This window comes from Amia ocellicauda, chromosome 1 (assembly GCF_036373705.1).
Source record: "Amia ocellicauda isolate fAmiCal2 chromosome 1, fAmiCal2.hap1, whole genome shotgun sequence".
Lineage (NCBI taxonomy): Eukaryota > Metazoa > Chordata > Actinopteri > Amiiformes > Amiidae > Amia > Amia ocellicauda.
In genome coordinates this window covers 37,672,971-37,696,856 of record NC_089850.1, presented here as the reverse complement: position 1 = coordinate 37,696,856, position 23,886 = coordinate 37,672,971, and the positions used below count along the sequence as shown (strand labels likewise).

At 38.5% G+C, this 23,886-nt stretch overlaps 1 protein-coding gene across 1 annotated transcript; it reads left to right on the top strand.

Moving 5' to 3' along the window:
• The first annotated feature begins 1,389 nt into the window (after positions 1-1,389).
• On the top strand, positions 1,390-15,802 carry LOC136749449 (syndecan-1-like). Its single transcript, XM_066703756.1, has 5 exons — positions 1,390-1,613; positions 12,965-13,037; positions 13,671-14,281; positions 14,873-14,993; positions 15,417-15,802. The coding sequence occupies exons 1-5, from the start codon at positions 1,548-1,550 to the stop codon at positions 15,581-15,583; spliced, it is 1,038 nt and encodes a 345-aa protein (XP_066559853.1). The 5' UTR covers positions 1,390-1,547; the 3' UTR covers positions 15,584-15,802.
• The last annotated feature ends 8,084 nt before the right edge of the window (positions 15,803-23,886 follow it).

Sequence of the window (23,886 nt, the reverse complement as noted above, 5' to 3'; positions counted from 1 at the left end):
TGGTTCCTCTGACTGTCACTGTATAATCTGTAATAAAAGGACAGTGCTATAGTAGTAGATAGAGGGGAGGATAAGCATTAGTTTATATACTGAGGTTCTGCTTATGCTCGTTATGTAGTTCTATTAAAGTAAAGGTATTGGTGACCATTCCTTTTGGGTTTGTTGCAGTAGCCTGTAGCCAATGTCAATAGAAACTGAACTGGTAATGATGCAGAAAACAGAATGGGCTAGTTACTATCCTAATTCCTAAATAGCTTTTAGATGGTACAAGAGACATTATAGGCCTATTACAAGTAACTGTACAAGACGAGAGTAACAAAAGGGGGGTTCACACATTATATTAATCTCTTATCTTCTGTCTGTGAAGGATTAAATGAATGAAGCAAATGAAGGCTATATCTCGATTCAACAAGAAAGCAATGGGATGGGTACCAGTTTTCCTTCCCTATACTATCCCTAATTGTAGCCTACATACTGGACATCTGAGCAATGCCCAATCTGCTCATTCACCTGTCTGAGCGCTGAGCCCTGGAGCATCCCATCACAGCTGTTGAACCTCTAAGACCCATCTCTCTCTCTTTAGACATAATGCTCATTCTGACTATAGCCTATATATTTATGCCTGCTAAACACAACAGAGGAAACCAGTCACTTTTAGTAAATCATCAAAAACAATGGCTGCTACAGTTAAGAAATGTCGGTTAATCATGACTGCATTGTGCATTTAACTCTCCCTCTTCTGGAAAAAAAAAGTTTGAATAGGAAGTCTTCAAATGCTTTTGTGGTTTTATGCTCTTGCATGCAACCGACAGCATACACAGTAAATGTACATCGTTTAACATGCATGTATTATAAACACAACTTTACAATCAGTGACAGATGCATTTTAATATATTAGCCATGTTTTTAGGTTTAAGTGATTAGAATATGGTGAACCTTTATATTACTGCATTGGCCCCTAGATGGTGAAATGCAACAGTGCAAGGACTGTCTAAATTCAGATGTCCAGTCCATTCTTCTCTCACACATTTATTTGAATTGTATTCCCTTATGCCCTGTACTGTGTATATGTGTTTTTAATCATGTCCTCCATAATAGTGTTCTTCAAGTTAAAACATACTACTACTACTAATAATAATAATAATAATAATTTGCACAACATTGAAGCAAACATTGTAAATACGTTATTGATTCAATGTACCCCAAATTGATGTTGAATCGACGTAACTGTCAATGTTGTTTCAATGTTACCTGCTCTCTGGGTAGTTTCGCGCATCTCCCTCCTTGCGCCTCGGATTTGTCCACGTACGGCGGCGGAGGCGGCACCGGGCTCACCTAGGCGAGTGGCGGCGGCGGGGCGGGCCTGTGAGCCGGTTATAGTCCCCGCCGGCCCGCCCCTCGCTTACTGCGCCGAGCAGCGGGACAACACGGCAGCCAGCGGGGAAAAGTTCACACATCGGCCGGTGACTTATTCTCATCATTTGAGATAAATAAAGAAAACCGTAATATTGCCCGAGAGGAAAGACCACTGTTGAAATAGGCCAGCAATGAGAATGAGAGCCGCCGCAGCGCTACTGTTGTGTCTGGGGTTGTGGATTCCCGCAGCTCTGTCGGTGAGTTGGACTGATGTGTGTGAATTGGATCATGTCTGAAATAGTCATGTTTCGGTAGAAAAGGCCTTGATGCGTTTCTTCTTTCTTTTTCTTTTTTGGTTGTCCCAAAATGGACATGGACTCCTGTGAGGAAAGGAGTGGGGCAGTAGGGCTGCGTGTCCTGGCTGTAGTGTGGCAGCCAGGTGGGTTGCATTGGCTTTGGTAACGCAGGTAGGGTGCGTTTCCCTTTGTTTGTAATGCACGTTACTGAGAACAAAAAAACAAGCCGCTGACAAACGGGCAGGCAGAGGGCAAGTTGGGGGGCAAAACCAACCCTGAAATGGGGATTTTATTCCTGGACTCCCAGCGTGCTGTGGTCTTCTCGGGCAGGACGCGCTCTGCGCCGCCAAACCCGCATTCCTGACTTCAGTTTGAACAAACCATTAAAACGTAATGCGGTCATTAACTCATTTTAATCCATCACGTTTATTCCTTTCGAAGTTTCTACGTCCTGTAAAAAACTTTATTTACTTTCCTCTAATACTGGTAGTTAAAGCTGTATAAGGTCATCTGCTATATATATATATATATATATATATATAAACAAACTTGCCATGTAGGTTTAATGTGTTTTGTGTGCAGAAAATAATCACTTGATATAGCTATTTTCGGGTAAACGATATGTCTGGGTATTAAAGGAATATTACTTTTTTGTAGTTTGTTTAAAGAAAAATGCATAACTTGACAAATCACACTACTGGAACAGGTTTGCTGCTTTGAGCTGGGAGTAAATCAATGTCGTCATGTTTTATTGCTTACACAACTTTTCCCAACTTTTATGGTTATATTTGGACGGTTTAAGATTAAACCGAGAACCATACTTAATAGTCTGTTATCGTTTTAGATTGTTTTAATAACTAACCTATGTATAATGCATTACCCTTTGTTATTATATTGGTATACTGTGTTGCACAATTCACCTATTTTGTACTTTCAGAATTTATTTGCAGATTAAACAGGCTTTGCAGTTAAACCCCCTTGAAATCGTAATTGTAGAAAGCATGAAGCTAAATCTTTCCTAAAATGACAGTTTCTATCTACATAATTATCCTGCTGGCAGGCTATACCTGTTCATTGTGCGTGACCGCTTGAATGAAAGACTTCTGAGCTGGTTTAAATTAAGAACCCCTCTGTACCGGCACCGTAATGACAGATGCCAGAATACTGTTTGTCCTCTTAAAAAGAGACCTTTTATTATGCATGTTATTTGTGGGTTAAATTTGACTGCAGACAAACAAGTCAGTTATGCAAAAGACTTGCAAATTATGTTCTAAAATAACTGAAAACCGAATAAAACTGCACTGCCAGGCTACTGCAACTCTATGGTTTAGAAGTTGCTTGACAGAATGTCTTGCTAAGCTTCTAACAAAGAAATGCATGATGCAAACATTTGATCATCATGATCCAAAACTGTTTTGGATTTTGCCATTTTCTTGGAAAGGGAAATGGAGGCTACACTTACAGATTCTTCTTGTTCCCAGTCCTGCATTCTTGGTTTAGCTTTACTCGGCACCTTTGAGGTTGCCTCAAGGGCTTTGTTTCATCTACTTTTGATTAATGTCAGGGATGAATCATGAGCACTTCTTATTCTTCCATTATGCAACTCCTGTACATTCAGCTGGGTCTCCTGTGTGTAATGTTGCAAGTATGCGCATTTTGTATGTGGAAACCCAGTTAAGTCGGACGTGTTGAAAAGTTTGGTTTACAAGCAAGACGGATTCATGCGGTTTTGTAAACCTGAAAGTGTCAGTTGAGGAGATTTGTAGAAGCCCTTCAGTGATGTGGATTCAAACTAACTCCCTGAAGTCGACCCTCGGTTAGCCAGATTTAAACTTTACCTCTCAAGCAACACATTCCTTGGGGGGAAAAATACTATTTCTTATTTCTCCCATGTTATCTGTTTTTTTTTTTTTTTTTGTCTTTTGTGGAGTGCTCTGAATTCTGTCAGGGCTGGGAATGTCTGATCATGATGCTGGTCTGTGTTTTAGAAGGCAGTCTCCAATTAAACTGCAATTTAGCAATTCCCAGTCTAGGCTGACGGCCAGAAAGTCTTGGCTTTTGACTGAAGACACACCCGGTCTTTTTTGTTTTCCTCTCTGTAATGCAACGTATACCTTGTTTGTTGTATACAATTGTACTGTCTGCTGACTATTTCAGACATCCTGTTATTAGCCCAAAAGCAACACAAAAATTGAGTATGATTTCACTTAATCTTTATTGGTTCAATAAAATGAAATTGTTTTTGTTTCATGCTGGGAGGTTGAGTAGCAGTTGTCTTCAACGTGGCAATAAGACGGAGAGAAATGCTTATTTTATTCATGCAGAATGGCTTAAGGCATCCAGAGTCCAGTTCAAGCTCTATCTTAAGTATAGCTGCTAGAAAGATTGAGTGACCGTTTTTTTTTTATCAAACTAGAAAGTGCTGCATTAATAAATGGGCTTCATGTAAGATGTTTTTCATTCCATTAATATGGTAGTTTACAAACCCAATTAAGACTTGGCTTGAGGGATTGGTTGTGTGAAAGCTTTGGGCAACTGTACTCACTTGGCCAAGGGGAATGAGAGCTTGGCAGAAAGGGCCGGACTGTCGGACCCCTTCCTGCCAAGTGAAATGAACCTGCTGCGGAGGCGGTGAATGGAGAGGAGGTGGGATGCGAAATGACAAATACTTGGGGGTGGGTGGGTTAGAAAGCAGATTTATGGTTTGAGTGGAAGTATGTATGTATGTATGTATGGTATTGGGGTTGTTTACTCCTGAAATTTCATTATAAATTCTAATTCATAGATTAACCCTACAGGTCATGCCATTTCACAATATGTTTGGATTTATGTTGGCTGGGAAGGTTTCTTGCATTCAAATGGTCATTATCATTAAATTCACTCAATAGATCCCTTCCAAGCAGCTTCACACAAGTCCGTAAAATCACACAAAATGAATTATTAGTGCTGCTGGGTGAATGACGGCCTGTCAAAAAAGTCTTTCTGATGTATCATCCGTTTGCCAGTTATTCTGAATTATAGGTTCCCCGGTGAGACCTTTTCAACTCTAGTGCTCAATCATTTCAGTATTAAAAATAAAATGTGTTGATGACTGGATATGCTCATCAACCACGCTGCGTCGGGGTCACATTAACTAATTTTAGTTTTCATTAAAGTCATACTGCCACCCACATCTTTATTCCTAATTCCAAATGTTCAGTCTGCAAAAGCTTGTAATGATTGCTGTGCATCTTCCCATGGTCTCAATGCAACCAGCAGAGTCGGGACAGGGCAATGCAGGCATGAACGTGCTTTTTTAATGCTACTGGAAAATGTGCACGATTATTAGGTTCTCTGGGAGACACTTTTAAAAAGAGTTGTAAGTAATTGCTTTTGCCAAGTCTTTTGGTGGGGTGGGATTTAGAGCAGCACAGAGACGGTAGGAAATGGTTAATTGTGCATGTTAATAAAGCACTGGTGTTTGTATACTGGGAAGTAGAAGTATAAAGAATACCTTTACTAATGACTGCATTCTCACCCAGGGAACAGCGCTTCCCAAACTGAGCAGTCAATCTCCTGCAGGGTTATCCTATCTATGCCCCCCTCAGCTTTCCTCAGGGTGGTATGTAGGGGGGCAATCGAGCAGTGTTCCCCCGGTCTAGGGCCAGATGTTCCTTCGGTTTTCTTTGCACCAGAGCGCTTCATTAAATGAATTTGCTATACCATTTCCTGGTATTGAAGAATCCTGTATTTCAGTATTGACTTCAGATTTCTGACTAATGCAGCTCTGTTCCAAGAGATGCGCTGCTTCTTCTGGTTTGTTGCAGGTGAGCTCTGAACTACTTAATTGGGCCATCTGCTTAATTGCTGTGTGATAAACGGTGTTTCTGGTCACCATTTGGAGTTCTCTATACCAGTAGTAAAGGAAATATTTCAAAATGCTTCAAGTGCTCTGTATTGGTTTTGCTTTGTTTTATTGGTAATTATGTATTTTTTTTTTCCTTTGCACAAGTGCGTGCGTGTCTGTGTTAAAATGTATAGTTCATATTGTGATTGTCCTCCGTACTATTAATCCCACAAAAAGCTGGGCCACAGTGTGTAAAAGGTTGGGAGCCCCTCTGTACAACCTGTGTGTTACGGCTCCCAATTACCACGGTGGCACACTGCTGCTCTAAGGACTCGGTTCGCTTTGTGGGCAAGCATGAAACAGGTATTTCTTTTCAAAAACATGCATATTTACATAAGTCAGTTATTCATGGAAATAAACTGTGAGCAGCTGTGCATCTTGCTGACTGTTTAAATTCTTTGATCTGAGAGCTCTGAAGTTGTCTTTATTTGTAACCTAAACTCTTGTAGGCTTTTTGAGAACAAGTTGAGGCTCTTGAGTTAAGACTCTGGTGTTGTCTGGCTTTCAGCAACCCCCTCCTTAAAAAAAAGTCTCTGGGACCCTCATTCTGCAAATAACACATTACTTTTGGGAAGTAATTATGCAGGGAATATCTGGCGTTATCCTGTCTGGATATTTCTGCAGTTTTTCCTGTGAGTTTCACAGTCTAGGTATAATATGAACTGGGTGCCATGCTTAGACCAGACTTCATTCAATTTAGTCTGATTTATACATGCACACTTTATTTGACTTTTGCTGGTAGGACACAAAGTACACTATTGTTGTATACAGTGTACATAAGGAGATTATTATTTCACATTTTGTTTTGTTCAAAAAGTAGTAACATGTTAAATGTCAGAATACATATCCTTTAATCATTTCAGAGATTTTCAATGGTTTGATTTGACATAATAGAAGTATATACAAATGCATGTATATCAAACATTAAATTACACTTTCTGTAATCAAACAAACCCCACTCTGATCTTTTGTCACTTGTTTTTAAAATAAATTTGATTTTACTTTTACACTGATGAAGAAGCTGTTGAAATATTCAAGTAACTTTTCATATATATGCTTCCCATGATGATAGACTGGAATTAATTACTTCTGAAATCTGAAATGCTAGGTCTTCTCCAAAATCACTGCTAGGAATATGTTTAGTCTCTTGTTTGTTTTGTAAACTGTATAATTAACTAGTCAGACTGCACTATTTAACAACCTTGAAGACTTGGGGTCATAATTGAGATAGATACTCATTTTATTTAAGTAGTGGCTTATAGAACTGTTTACTACTCCTACACACACACACGCACAGATTTTTCAGGTTTGGTACTATAAACTTTTAATTTAATCCCAGTTTGTTCTTGTTCTATAGAATCAAATGTTTGGATTTCAAGTGTTGCTCTGCTTGTAATATAAGCAGTTCTCTTTCATGTTAAATCCCAATGTCAATTTAATAAAGTACAGCTTCTTTATTTTGTATTAAAGATGTAGGAATACTGTATTTTTAGTAGTGCCTTTGTGTGTTGGGTAATGTCTGTTTCCAACAAATATTCTATTCCGTTTATTTGGTAAACTTACAACTAGCCTTATCACTTACAGTAAATAAAGACAAATCTGACATGTACAATAGTAGACATTTGACATGTCTCCATAGGTTACAGGTTAAGCAAACCTGTCTTCAACCTCTCCCAGGATCAAGTGTGTCATCATTGAATATTAACTTCAGACAAACTTATTGCTATTCCAATTGTTTTTTCAGTGTAAAAGCTTTCCAACATAACTCAAGTTAAATTGCCTTCAATTTATTAGCCGGTTTGCATTGCGATTTACCATTTAAATAATTTGAATCTACGGTTTATAGTCTATTTACTGCTATACTCTGTTATTGGAAAGTTAGTGGTATTGAGATGAGTGATTGTTTAAAGGCTTTATCATGTGGTCTTGGCATACCTTATTTTTTGCAGACTTGGCATAAATGCAAGGAAAAAGTATTAGCCTATATGTGCTCTTCAGCATTTAAATCTAAAGTCTTGTTTCTTCTGGAGATGCATTGTTGGTTAGTTTATGGCTTGTTTTTAGTTTGTTTAGTCAATTTTAATGTTATTTTCAACAAGTTTCCTCTGATTTGTGTGTGTGGTTCGCATTGAGGTGTATGTTTGGCAGCCTCTGTGTTTTCAGTAGATCCATGGGAACTGTCAAACTGAAGAATATAGCATTGGAAGAACAAGAAGCCTGCAGTTGTCCCTTTCTCTGCACTTACACCAAGCAGTTTTTTTTGCAAAGCATTTCAGACTGTTTTTTTTTTTTTTACCATCCATTCGGACTGAATCAAGGACTTTTTCTCCTCATAGATCAAGTCCTCCCTTTTGCATTCAAATTTAGAGGCATTTGGTGTGATTCAATCAATAATAAGATTTGCCCTTTATTGGAGATTGAGTAATCTTTCATTTAAAATGGAAGTGTGCAAGACTTTTCTTTTTAAGAAAAACAATTTAGTGACCTGATTACAGTACTTATCTATTGTATTGTAGGCTATCATTTCTCTTTATATCCAAAGGTGCAGACTTTATTATCAGAAATATTAATAACAATCCTTTGTAAAAGATTAGTTTTCAGACGTTCAAATGGTCAATAAGAAACCCAGATGTTTAGGCCAGGTGGAAAGAATCCAGGCCACACCAGCTTGTGTTTGCTGGATGAACTTTAGGGCAATAAGACTACCAATTAACTTTGTCAACTTCTTCTTTTACTTGACCTTTAAACAAGACTCTTTACATAAGCTAATCCTCTTTAGGACAGATGAGGAACATCTGCTATGATTGGGAGCAGTAGCTTCCATGCTAAGCCTGATTTTGAGCTTTGCTCACTCTTGGCCATAAATGCACACACCCATATTTTATTTGCAAGAAGAAATAAAAGCACTTTGTGATGTCCAATATTCCTCTACTGAAAAAATACTAACTTGAGTCCTAGATCGAGATTGATAGAAAAAGATAAGGGACTCGACTCAAAAATACTTTCTGTGGTAAATTGAGTATATAGTTGAAACCTAGAGACCTCTGATTTGAATTGAATTAATGAAAACAAAGCCCTGGGAGGCATTGTGTTGGTTTTGTGAAGAGGCTATGAGGAAAAACCTTTGGAGATTATAAACGGGCCACAGCCTGTAGGTAAGATTGGTTCTCTTTGTTTTGATGGAGAAGCTGATAACACAAGTGACAGTAAAGCAGTTAAAGTTGATCTCTTTGTGTGGGAACATAGTTTTGCTTTTGTTTTTTTCCAGTAGTTCCAGTAGAACTAAAGATAAAGGTGAGAAATGAGTTTAAACACTAAAGATTTAAAAAAAAGTTTTAGAAGCTTCATTGTTAAGACAGTGGCTGCATTACATCATGTTTATACACGGTATAGAGGCCATAGGACAGAGGCAGACTGAGCAATAGGTTATTTTATGTAACCCCCCCCCACTTCCCATCACTTGGGACCTCCAGCTCTATGTCTTTAATTATGGGTCTCTCTTAAAGCCTTGGCATTCAGCATGTCCTTTGTGAAACCTGGCGCATCTTACTGTGCAGGGTTTCCACACAGCTGGCTGTACTGTTCATACTATTCATGCCATTCCTCCTAGGTATTCCTGAAAATACCCAGGTCCTAAACATGCAAAGGAATACTTTTTTTTTTGCAACAATCCCATGGTGGGAAGGTATTTGTGACAGGTATTGAAAGAATGGATTTTATTTTTTCCCCTCTCTCCCATGTAGGCGCAGATCAATTTCTAAGACGGCTGGATGTACAGGTTTTATCTTCAGTATAAAATGTAGTAACCTTGGTTAAATTACATGATATGCTTATTTGTGAAAGGCTCTTGCTCTTCTGGCATGTTGTGGTATCTGGTTCCTGTTTCCCAGTCTGTCCTTCCAACATGAGCTCTTTGTCTCAGTTCTGCAGGAAATTGGCCCTGGACTGTGCCTTTGAATGCCTTAAAGTCCGGCCAGCTAACCTTCCAGGTGGTGACAGGGAGCTGTCATCAAGCCCAATGTACAATAATTCACATCTTGATAACGGCACATTCCATGGGTGCCAGTAGAGAGACTGTTAAATGCTCTCTTTAATACCAGCAGCTCCTCTCTAAGCATTCGTGAGCATGGCTCTCGGTCGGAGGGGCTTGAGAAAGCTACACTACACACAAACAGCATTTGGAGCCCATCTTTAATATGAGGCTCTTCCAGTTTGTAATTGAATATATTAATCGGATCTAGGCTGATCATTTTAAAGACTCCATCAGTAAAATAATGCAACTACATTTAGCTTTCTCAACATTCTCTCGTGCATGCATGCATTTATATTAAAAATGTACATCAACTTAAACACTGAAGAAATGTAGCTGTAAACTCTGGCTTTGGTTAATCATAATGTGCAACTTCATTGCATTTGGAGAGAATTGCACAGATTTGTTTTATATAGCCTTTATGTAGGACTAAGTGAAATGTATATAAAATGCAATTCCTACAATCTTGTATTCCACCTGTGCCTTAGATTAAATTATTAGCTACTAAGATTATCTTGGAAGTTTCACAAGCACTGTACTTGTATTAAAAGACAGGGTGGGACTTGTACAGTATAGTTTACTGTGCCAAAAGAGTTTCAGATTTCTTTACCACAAAGGTGCTGTTCAGAATGAGTAATTTGATATGTGGAGTTCCTTTGCTGTCTGGCTATAAATCACTTTATTTTTATGGTTGAACATTTATTGATTTTTGCAAAGTTTAAACTGCTCTAGATGCAAAAAAAGGATATCTCCAGGTCAATTTATCAAAGCCCCTGGTACATGGTTCACATTACTGTCAACTGGGAAAACGGTTGCTTGGAGAGCACCCCCAACCCCCCAGCAAAATAAATCCATTTCAAATATTCTAAATGAAGCATTGTGAGGTTCTCCCCATAAAATGTTTGAACTGATCAGCACACAATTACATGAATATGTAAGTATGTATAAATATATATAGAACGGTGTAATGTGAGGTTTGCTGGAGAGGTGAAAGGTCAGTCTTGCTCTGGCACCTTTCCTTTCTTTAGAAGTCATAAATGTTTACATAAGAACTAATGTGGTGTGGGATCTGGGCCTCCCTGATTTCTAAAAGCTCCTCCTCTAATCTGTAATCTTTTGAAAGTACACAATACAGTCGGTCTGCTTTACTGTACCGATGACTCCTCATTTAAATCGTTGTAGTGATTTTGCAAATTGCTTTAATGTAACTTGCTCACTGAACATAGTTTATTTGTTTTATTTGGGGTTAAGTTTGCAGATTGCCACCAGTTCCATTTAGAGAAACTGCACCTCTCAGACCTGCTATTATGGGTCTGTCTCTAAATGCTTACTGACAATTATGAATTCCCTTTTACAAAGAGAACTATTGGCCAGCCTGCCAGTACTTGCTCCCTGTTAGTAACTTGCCAATCGTTTAGTATAAAGGAATCTGATCATTTCACAACCTTCCCCAGAGGCTGAGGTGGGACTGTTGCCTTATCTTAGAGTGTAAGAAGGCATTACCAAATCACAGGTAATATTCAGGTCTCAGCATGACAGCTGACGCTGATAAAACATCTTAAGGAAAAGTATTACTTCAGTTTCAGCCAGCAGTAAAACGCCCCCCTGTCCTTCCCCAAATCTATGAAGTTGGACCCATTTCCAGCGTTTTGCATTTGGTCCCTGAAATTTGCTTTGCTTGTTTCCTCAAGTTCACCTGTATGAAGATGTTCCAGTACCCTTCATTCATTTAGTTGCCTATGAAATGACAAGGACATCCACCTACATGGAATTAAACCAGTCTGTTTGTCAGAGGCATTGAGAGGGCAGTGACCAAATGCATGCATTTCTTAAAGATGGAAATCCCACTGACCTTCACACTAACCAAACCAGACTGTGTGTAGGTGTTTTATTGCCATAGAGACAGCAGTCCTGTTAGCCTCCTAATGTTCACTTTTAAATCTGTTGGTGGAAACCTCCCAGGCTGAAGCTCAGAGCAGCCTCTCGGAGGAAACCCTATACCCCGTCGCTGTTGTGCTTTGTGCTGCTGCTCAACCTGAAACGTCTTGAAAGGTAATACCCAGTACAATAAAGCAGGATATTGTTTGCCAAAATGGAAAAGGCTGCTTCTGTTGAGTTTAGTTATTATACCTTGATGCCAAATGGAGCTCCTGAGACTGCTCAGGAGGATTCCTGCATCTTATCAAGGTTCAGCAAGTGTTCTTTAAACCTGAGGTACAGTACCAACCTAGTGAGAAGTCACAACACCAGGAGAGAGAGCAAGAGAGATTCTCCACCTGTAACTGCCTTACTTTTGAGACCAAGACTAATTGGATGCACCTGCTTCTGTGGCCGGTTTAAAGATCTTGTTTCAGTCTGTGGGGGACACATGTATGACGTGCCTGTTCATTTGCTTTTCCTTCACTTCTTAAATGTATTGTTCTGGGTTTATAAATTTGCATCTCAAATACTGTGATTTGAAATGAAGACATTGGTGAAACATACATCGTCACTGCTGTGGCTTGTGTTGACTGTCCTGCTTTTATACTCTCATAGTTTTGTATTCTCACCCCCCATATATAGAATACATAAAAATAACTCACTTCTACAATAGATTTACTTAATTTCTGATTTGATTAATGGTTTGACTTAAAAACAAAAAAAATAAATGCATACTTCATGATCTTTCATCAATACTATGAAGTTTAATTGCTTTGGTTATGTTTGCTATAGGTTTGTCTCAGTGGCTATGAACTGCTCCATTGTAACATGGGAAGTTTTATGAAATTATATATGGTGCATATCGGCATACTCTGATACCTTGGTTTTAATCCAATTTTGTATATAGGCAAAGATCAACTGTACATGAATGCAGTATCAGGACAGAATCTGGGGAAAGAAGAATCCTGCATTTAAATACTTTAATGGTAGTGGTTGTGAGAAGTCTTAAACTAGGATCTAAGATGAGGACGCCTGTTTGAAAGACTAGATGTAACAAAGTATGAATGTAAAGATTGCATCCTAAAATGTTACCCTTGTGGTTTTTTTTTTAGCTTTTTGGGGTGGACAACAGATGTCTTTGTCTCTTATCAGAAGTGCATTGATAGTAAGAGCATAAAAAGGAGCAATAAAAAGATAGTGCTTTCAGTTTGGAAACGCCAGCTTGGAGTTGTCCCGTCTTTATATCCTAGAGCTTAAATGAACATTGTATCATTCTGTTAGTGTGGGGGAAGCAGGCCTGAATGTCTAAATGTCTGTTTATAGGCGCCACATTCATAACTTGGAATACGATGTGATTGTTAAATGTTAATGGTTTCTTCTAAAGTGTCTCTTCTTGGCTGTGATTCATGGCAGTCAGCTACACATCTAACTTAAATTGTATTATGTTAATTATGCATTTCCCATTTTTTCCAACAGAATCCCACTCCTCCTGAAGACCTTGATGGATCAGCTGACGATCAGGAATTCTCAGGCTCTGGAGACAGTGCTGGTAAGCTCTTTGTTGGCAGGCTCTGTGCACTAAAATTAGACAAATGGGGCAAGAATGGTGACACTCGAACCTAATGGTTTGGTCCAACACACACCTTTAAGTTAAAAACCCGGTTCGGTCGTTTGTTCTGATCTCGCTTCAATGTTTTAAACATGTTTTCATGTATCCCACTGTGCTTTGTCATAAATCCTCTTAACTGTTTTTGGCACATATTTTAAGTCCAGTCTTTTGTGAATCAAGTTGTTTTTCAGTAAATTGAGCTATTTATTTGTTGTAGAATCTTTCTACCATGAGTTACTTGTGCTGCATAGTTAATGTTTGAACTTTATAACTAATGACATAATCTTCAAGTCCGTGCATTGTTGGTTAAACATTCACTCCACCCTGCTGCTTTTTATTTTTATAAAAGTAAAAAGCAGGTAGTCAAAACTTCATGCATCATGCTGTTGGGTAACAAAATAAGTCTCTCAAGACAGGGCTTCACAAATCAGTCTACCCAACTTGCAAATGTAACATTTAATGTACATCTACGTAAGTAGATGTTGCCAAAATGTGTCCTTCAGCATGAATCTGTATTCTTTGTTTCATCTGGGTCTAGTTTGACTCTCAGACCTTTATCCTATGCTTTTGCAGAATTTGTAGACACAACCCCTCCTGGACATGATGTTCATTCAGATTTTGTGAATACAACCGGGAATGTTTTACTAGTGGAGCCTAAAAATGTTCCAAAGGAGAACAAGGAAGAAGAGGCTACATCGTTCACCAGCACTGAAGGAAGTACCACACACCCTGTTGTAACCACCCCCATCACAACTAGCACCTACGCAATCAGCCCCATCTCAACGGCCTCTCCTGACATTGCAGTAGTACCTGACAGTTCAGTTCAGGAGACCACCTCTGCCGTACCAGATACGACAACTCAAGGTGCCGTCCACCATGATGGTGCAGTGACCAGCTCGGCACCCACTACTACAGAGGCCCCTCACATCGCCACCACCACTACCACCACTACCACCGCTGCTTCGTCTGCTTTCCCAGATCTTGCTCCCAAAGAAAAAGATTCTTCCATCACTGTCAACCAATCACCCTTCACGTCAAAGCCAGAAGATGCCCCCTCTGGAGGAGAAGGGAAGGTCATTTCCACCCCCTCTGTCTACACCACGCAGACTTTCAGTGAAAACCCCATACACAACGAAATCGATTCCAAGATGTTTAATCCAGCACCCAAGGACCCTACCGAATCCGTAAGGATCGCGTTTCATTTAAAGAGTCTTTTGGTCTAAAATCTTATGTTTATCTAGTTAGTCTGCTCTGTAACCCCAAGCATCACAATTCCTTTGTTAGTTCTAAACTCACCATACACTTTTAATGTAGTGGAGGTAGGTTAGTTAATATTTTAAGGATCTGTTTATTTCCTTGATGGGGTTTGTAGAAGTGAAAGTTAAGGGGGGGGTTGTCCTATTTTTTCTCTGCTAGGAGTTCTCCTTTCCACGTCATGTTAACACAATTCATATTCTGTTAGTCTTAAACTTTTTAAACTTGTACAACATACCCACACATCCTCTGCAAGACCAGTATGAATAATTATTTCTTAAATATCATGAGCGAGTGGGTACGCCCAAGACCCCATTTGGCTCATTGTCTTGCGGTTTGGTTTCCATTAGCTAATCGGTGGTGAATTTCTTCCCTGCTGTTTCTTGAAGGACACTAGAGAGGAAGTTTAAATGGCATGGCGGGGTGGTGTTTCAAGAGCACCAGAGCATGTGTAAATGTGCATTTTAAAGTGGGGGAAACCATAAAACTAACTTATTTTTTCTCCCCATCTTGTGTTAAAGGACGACTCTGACATCATCCTCGTAGATTCGTTTCCAACCGAGAATTCTAACACGCGTGCTCTGGATTCTGCAGAAAATGCTAGGAGCCAGGGCTTCCTGGACAACAAGGAAGTACTTGGGGGTAAATATGAGTGGCTTATATTACAGACTGTTATTGATGAACCATTTCCTGTCTTAAAAGACTCTCATTTTAAGCAAAACCCTAGTTAACCGCTCCTGATGTGTTTAATGCACAGATTACAATTTAGACTGGAGTGAGAAATTGAGGTGGATGATTTTTCTATTCTAAAAACCAACTGTTCAAATTCTTTTAAAACTTTAATTGCTGCTTTTATTGGTCATTTCCTTGGGCAGACCAATGCTTAACCATTACACCCTATCCTACCACTAGCCTGGTTTAAATCTCCAGATGTTTCTGATTAAACCATCTGATCCAGTATGAGTCTAATGAGAGCACTAAGACCATGAATAACTTTCCATAAAATCCTTATGTGTTTAGATGTTTGTCAGTATAAAGTGCCAACCTTTTGTTTCCTCTCTGCAGGTGTTATTGCTGGTGGGATCATTGGCTTGGCCTTTGCGGTTTTGCTTGTCGCTTTAATGGTGTACAGGATGAAGAAAAAGGATGAAGGAAGTTATGCCCTGGATGAGCAGAAGCACTCCAATGGAGGTTACCAAAAGCCAACGAAACAGGAGGAGTTCCTTGCATAGACTTCATCAAATCGATGTTCCAATTCCAGAACTACTACTTAGTTTCGTTTGTCATGTGAAAGATTCTACTGACATGGACATTAAACCCAATCCTTCTGTTTAATGCAGCCATTTAGAGCAGAATGTGGATGAGGCTCATATGTAAATAAAAGGTAACCTAAAGACATCCTATACTCCTGACAAATCCCTGGATTTTCTCCTTTTTGATTTGTAGTATTTTGAAATCTTCAGCTTTTAATTTTTTTTTTTTTTAGTGTTTTTTTTTTTTTTTAATCAATTATATACATTTCCCATTAGGGATTTTGAAAGCCACTTTTTAAAGTACTTTTCTTGGTCTTGTTTTTCATAAATGTATTTTGAAGCCCATCTGTATGAAAATTTTGTATTCTGTATTTTGTGTGGGGGTTGGGGTGGGGTTGATTGGCCTGGTTCCAATTAATATAAAAGTTAATAGGCTGAGCTACAGTCCTAAGGAATCACATTTCTGATCTCTGTTTCATTTCCAAAAAACTGAGATGGGATGTTTCAAATGGGGAAAGCAAAGACTTCTGAAATGGAGTAATCTTGCAATACTGCTTACTAAAGTAAAGATGCCAATGATAAAGTTGTGACAATCATCCCATTATCAGTGTCTGCAATATAGTGAGGCAAGCTTGCGTCTTGCACAGAACACGTAAGTAAAGAGAACCTGCTGCGTTGGCCTGGAGCTCTTCATTTCTCCTTTTCCATCGAGAACAATCAATGACTAGATTGTAGGGCTCATGTAATCAACATCTAATTGTTTAATGCTGGAGTGCTTAAAATTGAAATGGTCTATTGGTATAACTTTATGTAGCCTAACCTTATTTAAAGCATTGATTTGGTTAAGTTCACATTACCGATTCTGTAAGGGAAAAGGTCAAATAGTCACTTGAAACTAGCTTTGAGGAAAAAAAAAAAAAAAAAAGGTATTGTTACCTACCTACAAATTACTAATGTTAGAAACCGACTATAGTTTCCATACATGTTATGTTCAAGCTGATTGACTGACTTACCTGTGCACTTTTGTATCTGAATAACTTTTAAGTTTTTATTGGAATTTCTTTAAACATAAGGAGTGCTTGGCTGCAGTTATTTTGTGGTTAGGTACTGTATATTAAGAGCCATAAAGCACATTCTCTCCTGCCAAAATCAAACTAAATGTAGATTACTGCCTTTGACAAACAAAATTGAATGTATGTTGTTTTGAGGCGTTCTACTTTGGGCTGCTGACAGTCTTGCGAAAGGTCTGAGCGAAAACGAAGAGTTTGGAGAGGCTGCCTGCAAGTTCAAGCCAAACCAGTTTCCTGTGTTAATATAGAAGGGATTTGGTTTGACTCATTACTGCTCTGAATTTTGGGAAAGGTTTAACTTGCTCTTGTACCTCACAGTGTACAAATAGTAAAAATAACTTTAAAACAAAAGGTTTTTTAATTGAAGTCTTTGATAATCCAATGATGAAGCTCTTAACTTGACAATTTACAAACTTTTTCAAAACCTTTTTAGATGTGCTAAACTAAACCTCTGATGTGAAATGATACAATGGCTGGGGAACAGTCCTTGGCGGGCTTGGATATTTTCTGTCTTGTACACGCAAAGATGTTTCAGATGTGGAGTATAGTTGTTGTAACACAGGAATGTAAAATGTAATTAAGGGTGTAAATAGTTGTACAACAGTTGAAATGCCAACATTAGCTACCCCAAAATCTACTGCTGCTGTGTAGTACAGTGGGTTAACAAGCATTTTGGTTTTATGTTTTAATGTGTATTATATTTTTCTTTTTATTGTGGACAATTTTTTTGTTTTTGTCTTCTCGTGCAAAATACTTTTTTATATTCACTGCCAATCTTGAGAGGGTAAAATGAATCCATGTAAAATAAATTAAGGAACCCACTTTTATCCTCCTGCTTTTTAGTTTCTCCATTAAAAAAGGTTTACCTATGCAAGAAAATAATGGTGAACTGTGACATATGCCTTAAGTTTAAACTTTTAGATTGCTGCATATTGAATTGAATGGTTTGGTTGGAGATGGATAACTCATTACTCCGCACTGAAGTCATTTCAGATTTCACTATGCTGAAGAGTAATGTTCCTGGACTATATTTTTCTGTTGTGCAATGCATAATCACTTTGGCAAAAATTGATAATTGTCTTTTATATTTGACCTAGCCTTGGAATTGTGTAAAGGTTTCTATTTATTACCTGTGTGTGTCTTGGTCCACATGCAATAAAGCTCCACATGATCACAAAATTTTAATGGTTTGTGTATTTCTTCTGAAGGAAACCTATTCATACACATAGCCTTGTATAGTTTTCTTGTGAAAAGCAGTTCTTGATTTATACATAATACACTCACCTAAAGGATTATTAGGAACACCATACTAATACTGTGTTTGACCCCCTTTCGCCTTCAGAACTGCCTTAATTCTACGTGGCATTGATTCAACAAGGTGCTGAAAGTATTCTTTACAAATGTTGGCCCATATTGATAGGATAGCATCTTGCAGTTGATGGAGATTTGTGGGATGCACATCCAGGGCACGAAGCTCCCGTTCCACCACATCCCAAAGATGCTCTATTGGGTTGAGATCTGGTGACTGTGGGGGCCAGTTTAGTACAGTGAACTCATTGTCATGTTCAAGAAACCAATTTGAAATGATTCGACCTTTGTGACATGGTGCATTATCCTGCTGGAAGTAGCCATCAGAGGATGGGTACATGGTGGTCATAAAGGGATGGACATGGTCAGAAACAATGCTCAAGTAGGCCGTGGCATTTAAACGATGCCCAGTTGGCACTAAGGGGCCTAAAGTGTGCCAAGAAAACATCCCCCACACCATTACACCACCACCACCAGCCTGCACAGTGGTAACAAGGCATGATGGATCCATGTTCTCATTCTGTTTACGCCAAATTCTGACTCTACCATCTGAATGTCTCAACAGAAATCGAGACTCATCAGACCAGGCAACATTTTTCCAGTCTTCAACTGTCCAATTTTGATGAGCTTGTGCAAATTGTAGTCTCTTTTTCCTATTTGTAGTGGAGATGAGTGGTACCCGGTGGGGTCTTCTGCTGTTGTAGCCCATCCGCCTCAAGGTTGTACGTGTTGTGGCTTCACAAATGCTTTGCTGCATACCTCGGTTGTAACGAGTGGTTATTTCAGTCAAAGTTGCTCTTCTATCAGCTTGAATCAGTCGGCCCATTCTCCTCTGACCTCTAGCATCAACAAGGCATTTTCGCCCACAGGACTGCCACATACTGGATGTTTTTCCCTTTTCACACCATTCTTTGTAAACCATAGAAATGGTTGTGCGTGAAAATCCCAGTAACTGAGCAGATTGTGAAATACTCAGACCGGCCCGTCTGGCACCAACAACCATGCCACGCTCAAAATTGCTTAAATCACCTTTCTTTCCCATTCAGACAATCAGTTTGGAGTTCAGGAGATTGTCTTGACCAGGACCACACCCCTAAATGCATTGAAGCAACTGCCATGTGATTGGTTGGTTAGATAATTGCATTAATGAGAAATTGAACAGGTGTTCCTAATAATCCTTTAGGTGAGTGTATAAGAACATGTTTCACTGATGGGGTTGTGTACTAACAATGCATGCATCTCAGGTGTTTACATCCCTTTCACCAATGACCAAGTGATGTCGTCATTTGTGAAGAAAATCGATCGCTATGGAAAGAATATAAACCATTTTCAGTTTCCCTGTGATAATTTGTGTAGTGTATTTTTAGTATTTGGAATATATTCACTGTAATAGTTACACATTTCTCCAAGCAAGTATATCTCTAATCTGCCAGCCCTTTTAAGGCCATTTGTTTCTTGTCTCCTATCCTGGAGAGAGCTGCAGAAATGCTCTTATCATGCCTGCCAGAAAAATGCTACGTTTCTAAATGGGACTCTTTTTCAAAAGCCAAAGGAGAGGTATGCAATGTTGCTTAAACCGAGTACATATTTGCTTCCTAGCAATGAAATGTGTACAGTGCTGCACAAAGTACTCGGGATTAGTACAAACCTGGTATTTTTTTTGCACGTTTCCCTTCTCATGGAAGAATCCAGGCTTTATTAGACTGATTGTGAATCTCCATCACAATGTTTTTTTCCTAGGAACAGTTTTTTGTGTTGGAATGCAAAACAATCCCACCAAATAATACAAATCTAATGTGTTTTTCCTTTGCCGTAGTCTGGGTATGGTTCTGTAACCCAGTTGTAGACTGTGGATTTGCCAGGGACTCTTTGTTTGTGTTTTGCATTTTTTTTTTGTTTTAACAGATTGTGAGCCAACATAGTATCTTAATTTAACCTAAGAGAAGGGTATTGTATTAAATCTGTAGTTTTCTACATCTAGGAGAAAATATCCCAAAATCAAGATTATCTTGCTTGATCTATGATTTTGAACCTCAGGCTCAAATGAACTCCATTATTGTACTCGATTTTGTTTGAGTTTTTACTGAATCTTGCATAATACTTGTACTGTTTTGGATCATCCTCCAGCTAGAGATGGTGATTCATTGATAAAATGCACTGACATGCATGTTTCTGACAATCTGTAATTAAACCATCCCTCTGTATATTTTAAACTGTTTTTTTCAAGCATACAATCATTACATGCCATGCTTAACAGATTATGTATTTCTGATATATTTTATTTTACCTGGTGGCTCGAATTATTTATAATGTGTCAGGGGTGTTTGTCTGGTCTTAATGATTTTAGAGTTACTGTTTATTTCAAGGGAGGTAGACTGTTTTGTCAACGCGCTGTGAAACTGGAATACACCCAGACGGGCAGGCATAGGATAGACAAAACCATGATTGATAACACCACAAACTGGTGTTATGACTCACTGTTGCACAGTAAATTAAGGATCTCTCATCTTACTCTTGCCAGACCTCAGTAGAGCTCAGCCATTTGGGAGACAATCCTTGGAGCTCCCAGGCACAGCTGTGTGAAAGCATATTTGACCTGTATTGAGATGGTCAAGCACTTGACCCAGGACACACTGTTCTCTTTTACAAGATAATTTTAAATGATAAGCTATTCTGCATCTCCAGGGTCCCAATGCTTGTTGCATTTTGTTTTCTGTAGGACACGGATATCAAAATGTGTAGTCCAGTATACATACAATAATATAGCAATTTGAAGGGAACACTGTAAATAAATAGATATTGATACATTGTTGACGGTTCTATATTTTCTTAGTTGGAAGTCTACATTATGTGGCCTTCCGCAGGTTTATCCCTCTGTTGCTCTTGAAAGTGACAGATTTGAATATGTTTTCTGTCCTTGTGCGAAGGATAACATTGCTCTTGTTTTGCTTTACAGAGGTTATTAACACTGACGTTTTCTGAAGGCCAGCAAACAGTTTCCTGAGGACATCACCGAAAGGTCGAGAAAAATATCCAGTGCAAAAGAAGGAAATGGAAAGAGCTGGGTTGTTTCATCAGCTTGTAAAACCTGCTCTCCAGAGTTAGTCAAACATCTTGAGAATAGAGGAAACGTGTGACTTTGGCCAGTTAAACATTGCTAACAAAATTGTGTCTTTTATTCAGCTATATTCAGAATATCAGAAGCACTTGGAGAACTGTATTACACATCTGAAATATCTAATTTAGCAGCAGGCTTGTGTTTTCTTAGACAGCTGACTGTGTAACATTAGGACATTGTCTGTATTTAGCATTCAGATGTTCTTGGCATGTTCTTTGTAGAATCCCTGCAGGAACATCTTCACCTTGGAGATCATCTGTCTCCAGCCATGGTCCTAGAGAGCCTCAAGGTTCTCATTCTGACTTGCTTAAGTGAATCCTCTATTCACAATTAAGCAAGATGACATTGAACTTTAGATGACTGAAGAGGGCCATTGATCTGCATTCTGCCTCAGTGTTCAGGCCATATATACTCTGCATGCCATCATTGGATGTTTCTACAAGTACCCATTCATAAACATCTCAGATAACTCAAAGGACTAAGTTTCTTTGTGCCTATAGGGATTTCACATTGATTATTTTTCTTTCTTTCGTTCTTGCTTTTTTCAGCTCAGTATATAGTTATTTTAAAAGATGCAAACACACACCTTTGAAGACACTGCTGTTCCAGACTGCACTGTCATTGACTCAGATTACACCACTGCTATGATATTCACACAGAACTTAACAACAACCTTGGCACACAAATCTTTGAGAGTGGGTTTCTTACAAAAGGCTGCATTGTTGCTTTTATTTACAATTGTGTTGTCACCCAAGGTGAATCATTATATAACACCTGTGCTCACAACATGGTGCATTTGGAATTTGCGTTTGACACTGCATTTATTTTCTTTTATTCCATGATTTTGTTGGCACCAAGATTCCCGAGGGTATTGCAGCAAAATTTCATTTTCTATGTCACAGTTAAAACAAAAAAAAAACCTTCTATGAATCTGGAATGTTGCCGTTGAAGCTTCAATTATCTCTTTGAAATTAAAGCAGCTCTCTATAAGTTAACTAGCTTCTTCATATTATCAGTACCAGAAACATTTAATTAATTACTGATAATACTTTTCTGAACTGATCACATAAATCTCTGATGAGTAAGTGCATCTTTTTGCATGCCATTACAAGCACCTTCTTTGTCAATGTAATTCTCTATCAAAACATTCCCAACCCTTTTTTCTTTCAGGTTAACTCATATCAGATTAGCTATTGCTCTTATGAACAACCCCCCAAATTGGCAATGATATGTTATTAAAAAAAGTCAAAACAACTCGAATATATGACTCATAAAATACAATTTTGGAAACGTAACAATGGTTCCTTATATGTAAATTAACTAAACTGATTTAGGTGAATGACATGTGGCCAAATTGCATCAGAAATATGTATTATTTATTATTATTATTATTATTATTATTATTATTATTATTATTATTATTAAGATATATCTTCCTTGAACTACAGTAACCTGAAATGAACCAGTTGTGGACAAACTGCCTCTTTGCTTTAGAGGTTAATGTCCTCATTTATTTAATTATTTAATTATTATTTTTCCAAAACAGCAGGTTCTTTGTATGCAGGTGGAGCAGGTATTGTAGAGAAACATAGGAGCATTGTTTGATGTTCAAGATAATTTACTGCACATCTTAAAATAAATATCACACCACACATTTTCATGGGAAATGAATAGCATTCTGTAATTCCCCAGTAATAAAGTAGTAGTACATTTTTTGAGTACTATTATATGTACTCTCAAATAAAAAAATGCTTGTGCTACATCTTTTTACAGTTTTTGTTAATTTTCTCAATCAATACAAACACACTACAGTGGAAAATGCAGACGATCTGCATAAATCCCCAACAATGAATTAGCTTTGCAGTATGTGCTTTCAATTAACTATACTCTCAAAGCTGAAAGGGTTGTGCAGTGTCATTCTTATTGATACAGAATAAAATACGTCGAGACTATAGGATGGACACACAGATAAACATACTTCAATGGTCAAAGATAGACATCCTCTACAAAATTATTTTTTTAACTCCTTACAGATGATACAACAATATAACGATTGGTTTAACACATTCAGCTATAGTTTAACAATGGAGCACTATACTCACCTAAAGGATTATTAGGAACACCTGTTCAATTTCTCATTAATGCAATTATCTAACCAACCAATCACATGGCAGTTGCTTCAATGCATTTAGGGGTGTGGTCCTGGTCAAGACAATCTCCTGAACTCCAAACTGAATGTCTGAATGGGAAAGAAAGGTGATTTAAGCAATTTTGAGCGTGGCATGGTTGTTGGTGCCAGACGGGCCGGTCTGAGTATTTCACAATCTGCTCAGTTACTGGGATTTTCACGCACAACCATTTCTAGGGTTTACAAAGAATGGTGTGAAAAGGGAAAAACATCCAGTATGCGGCAGTCCTGTGGGCGAAAATGCCTTGTTGATGCTACAGGTCAGAGGAGAATGGGCCGACTGATTCAAGCTGATAGAAGAGCAACTTTGACTGAAATAACCACTCGTTACAACCGAGGTATGCAGCAAAGCATTTGTGAAGCCACAACACGTACAACCTTGAGGCGGATGGGCTACAACAGCAGAAGACCCCACCGGGTACCACTCATCTCCACTACAAATAGGAAAAAGAGGCTACAATTTGCACAAGCTCACCAACATTGGACAGTTGAAGACTGGAAAAATGTTGCCTGGTCTGATGAGTCTCGATTTCTGTTGAGACATTCAGATGGTAGAGTCAGAATTTGGCGTAAACAGAATGAGAACATGGATCCATCA

Bases quoted from the DNA above. Each gene is read 5' to 3' on its own strand.
- LOC136749449 (XM_066703756.1), top strand. From the start codon at position 1,548: ATGAGAATGAGAGCCGCCGCAGCGCTACTGTTGTGTCTGGGGTTGTGG. The intron at 13,038-13,670 runs GTAAGCTCTTTG...ATGCTTTTGCAG, and splicing joins AGGCTCTGGAGACAGTGCTG to AATTTGTAGACACAACCCCT. The intron at 14,282-14,872 runs GTAAGGATCGCG...CTTGTGTTAAAG, and splicing joins CCAAGGACCCTACCGAATCC to GACGACTCTGACATCATCCT.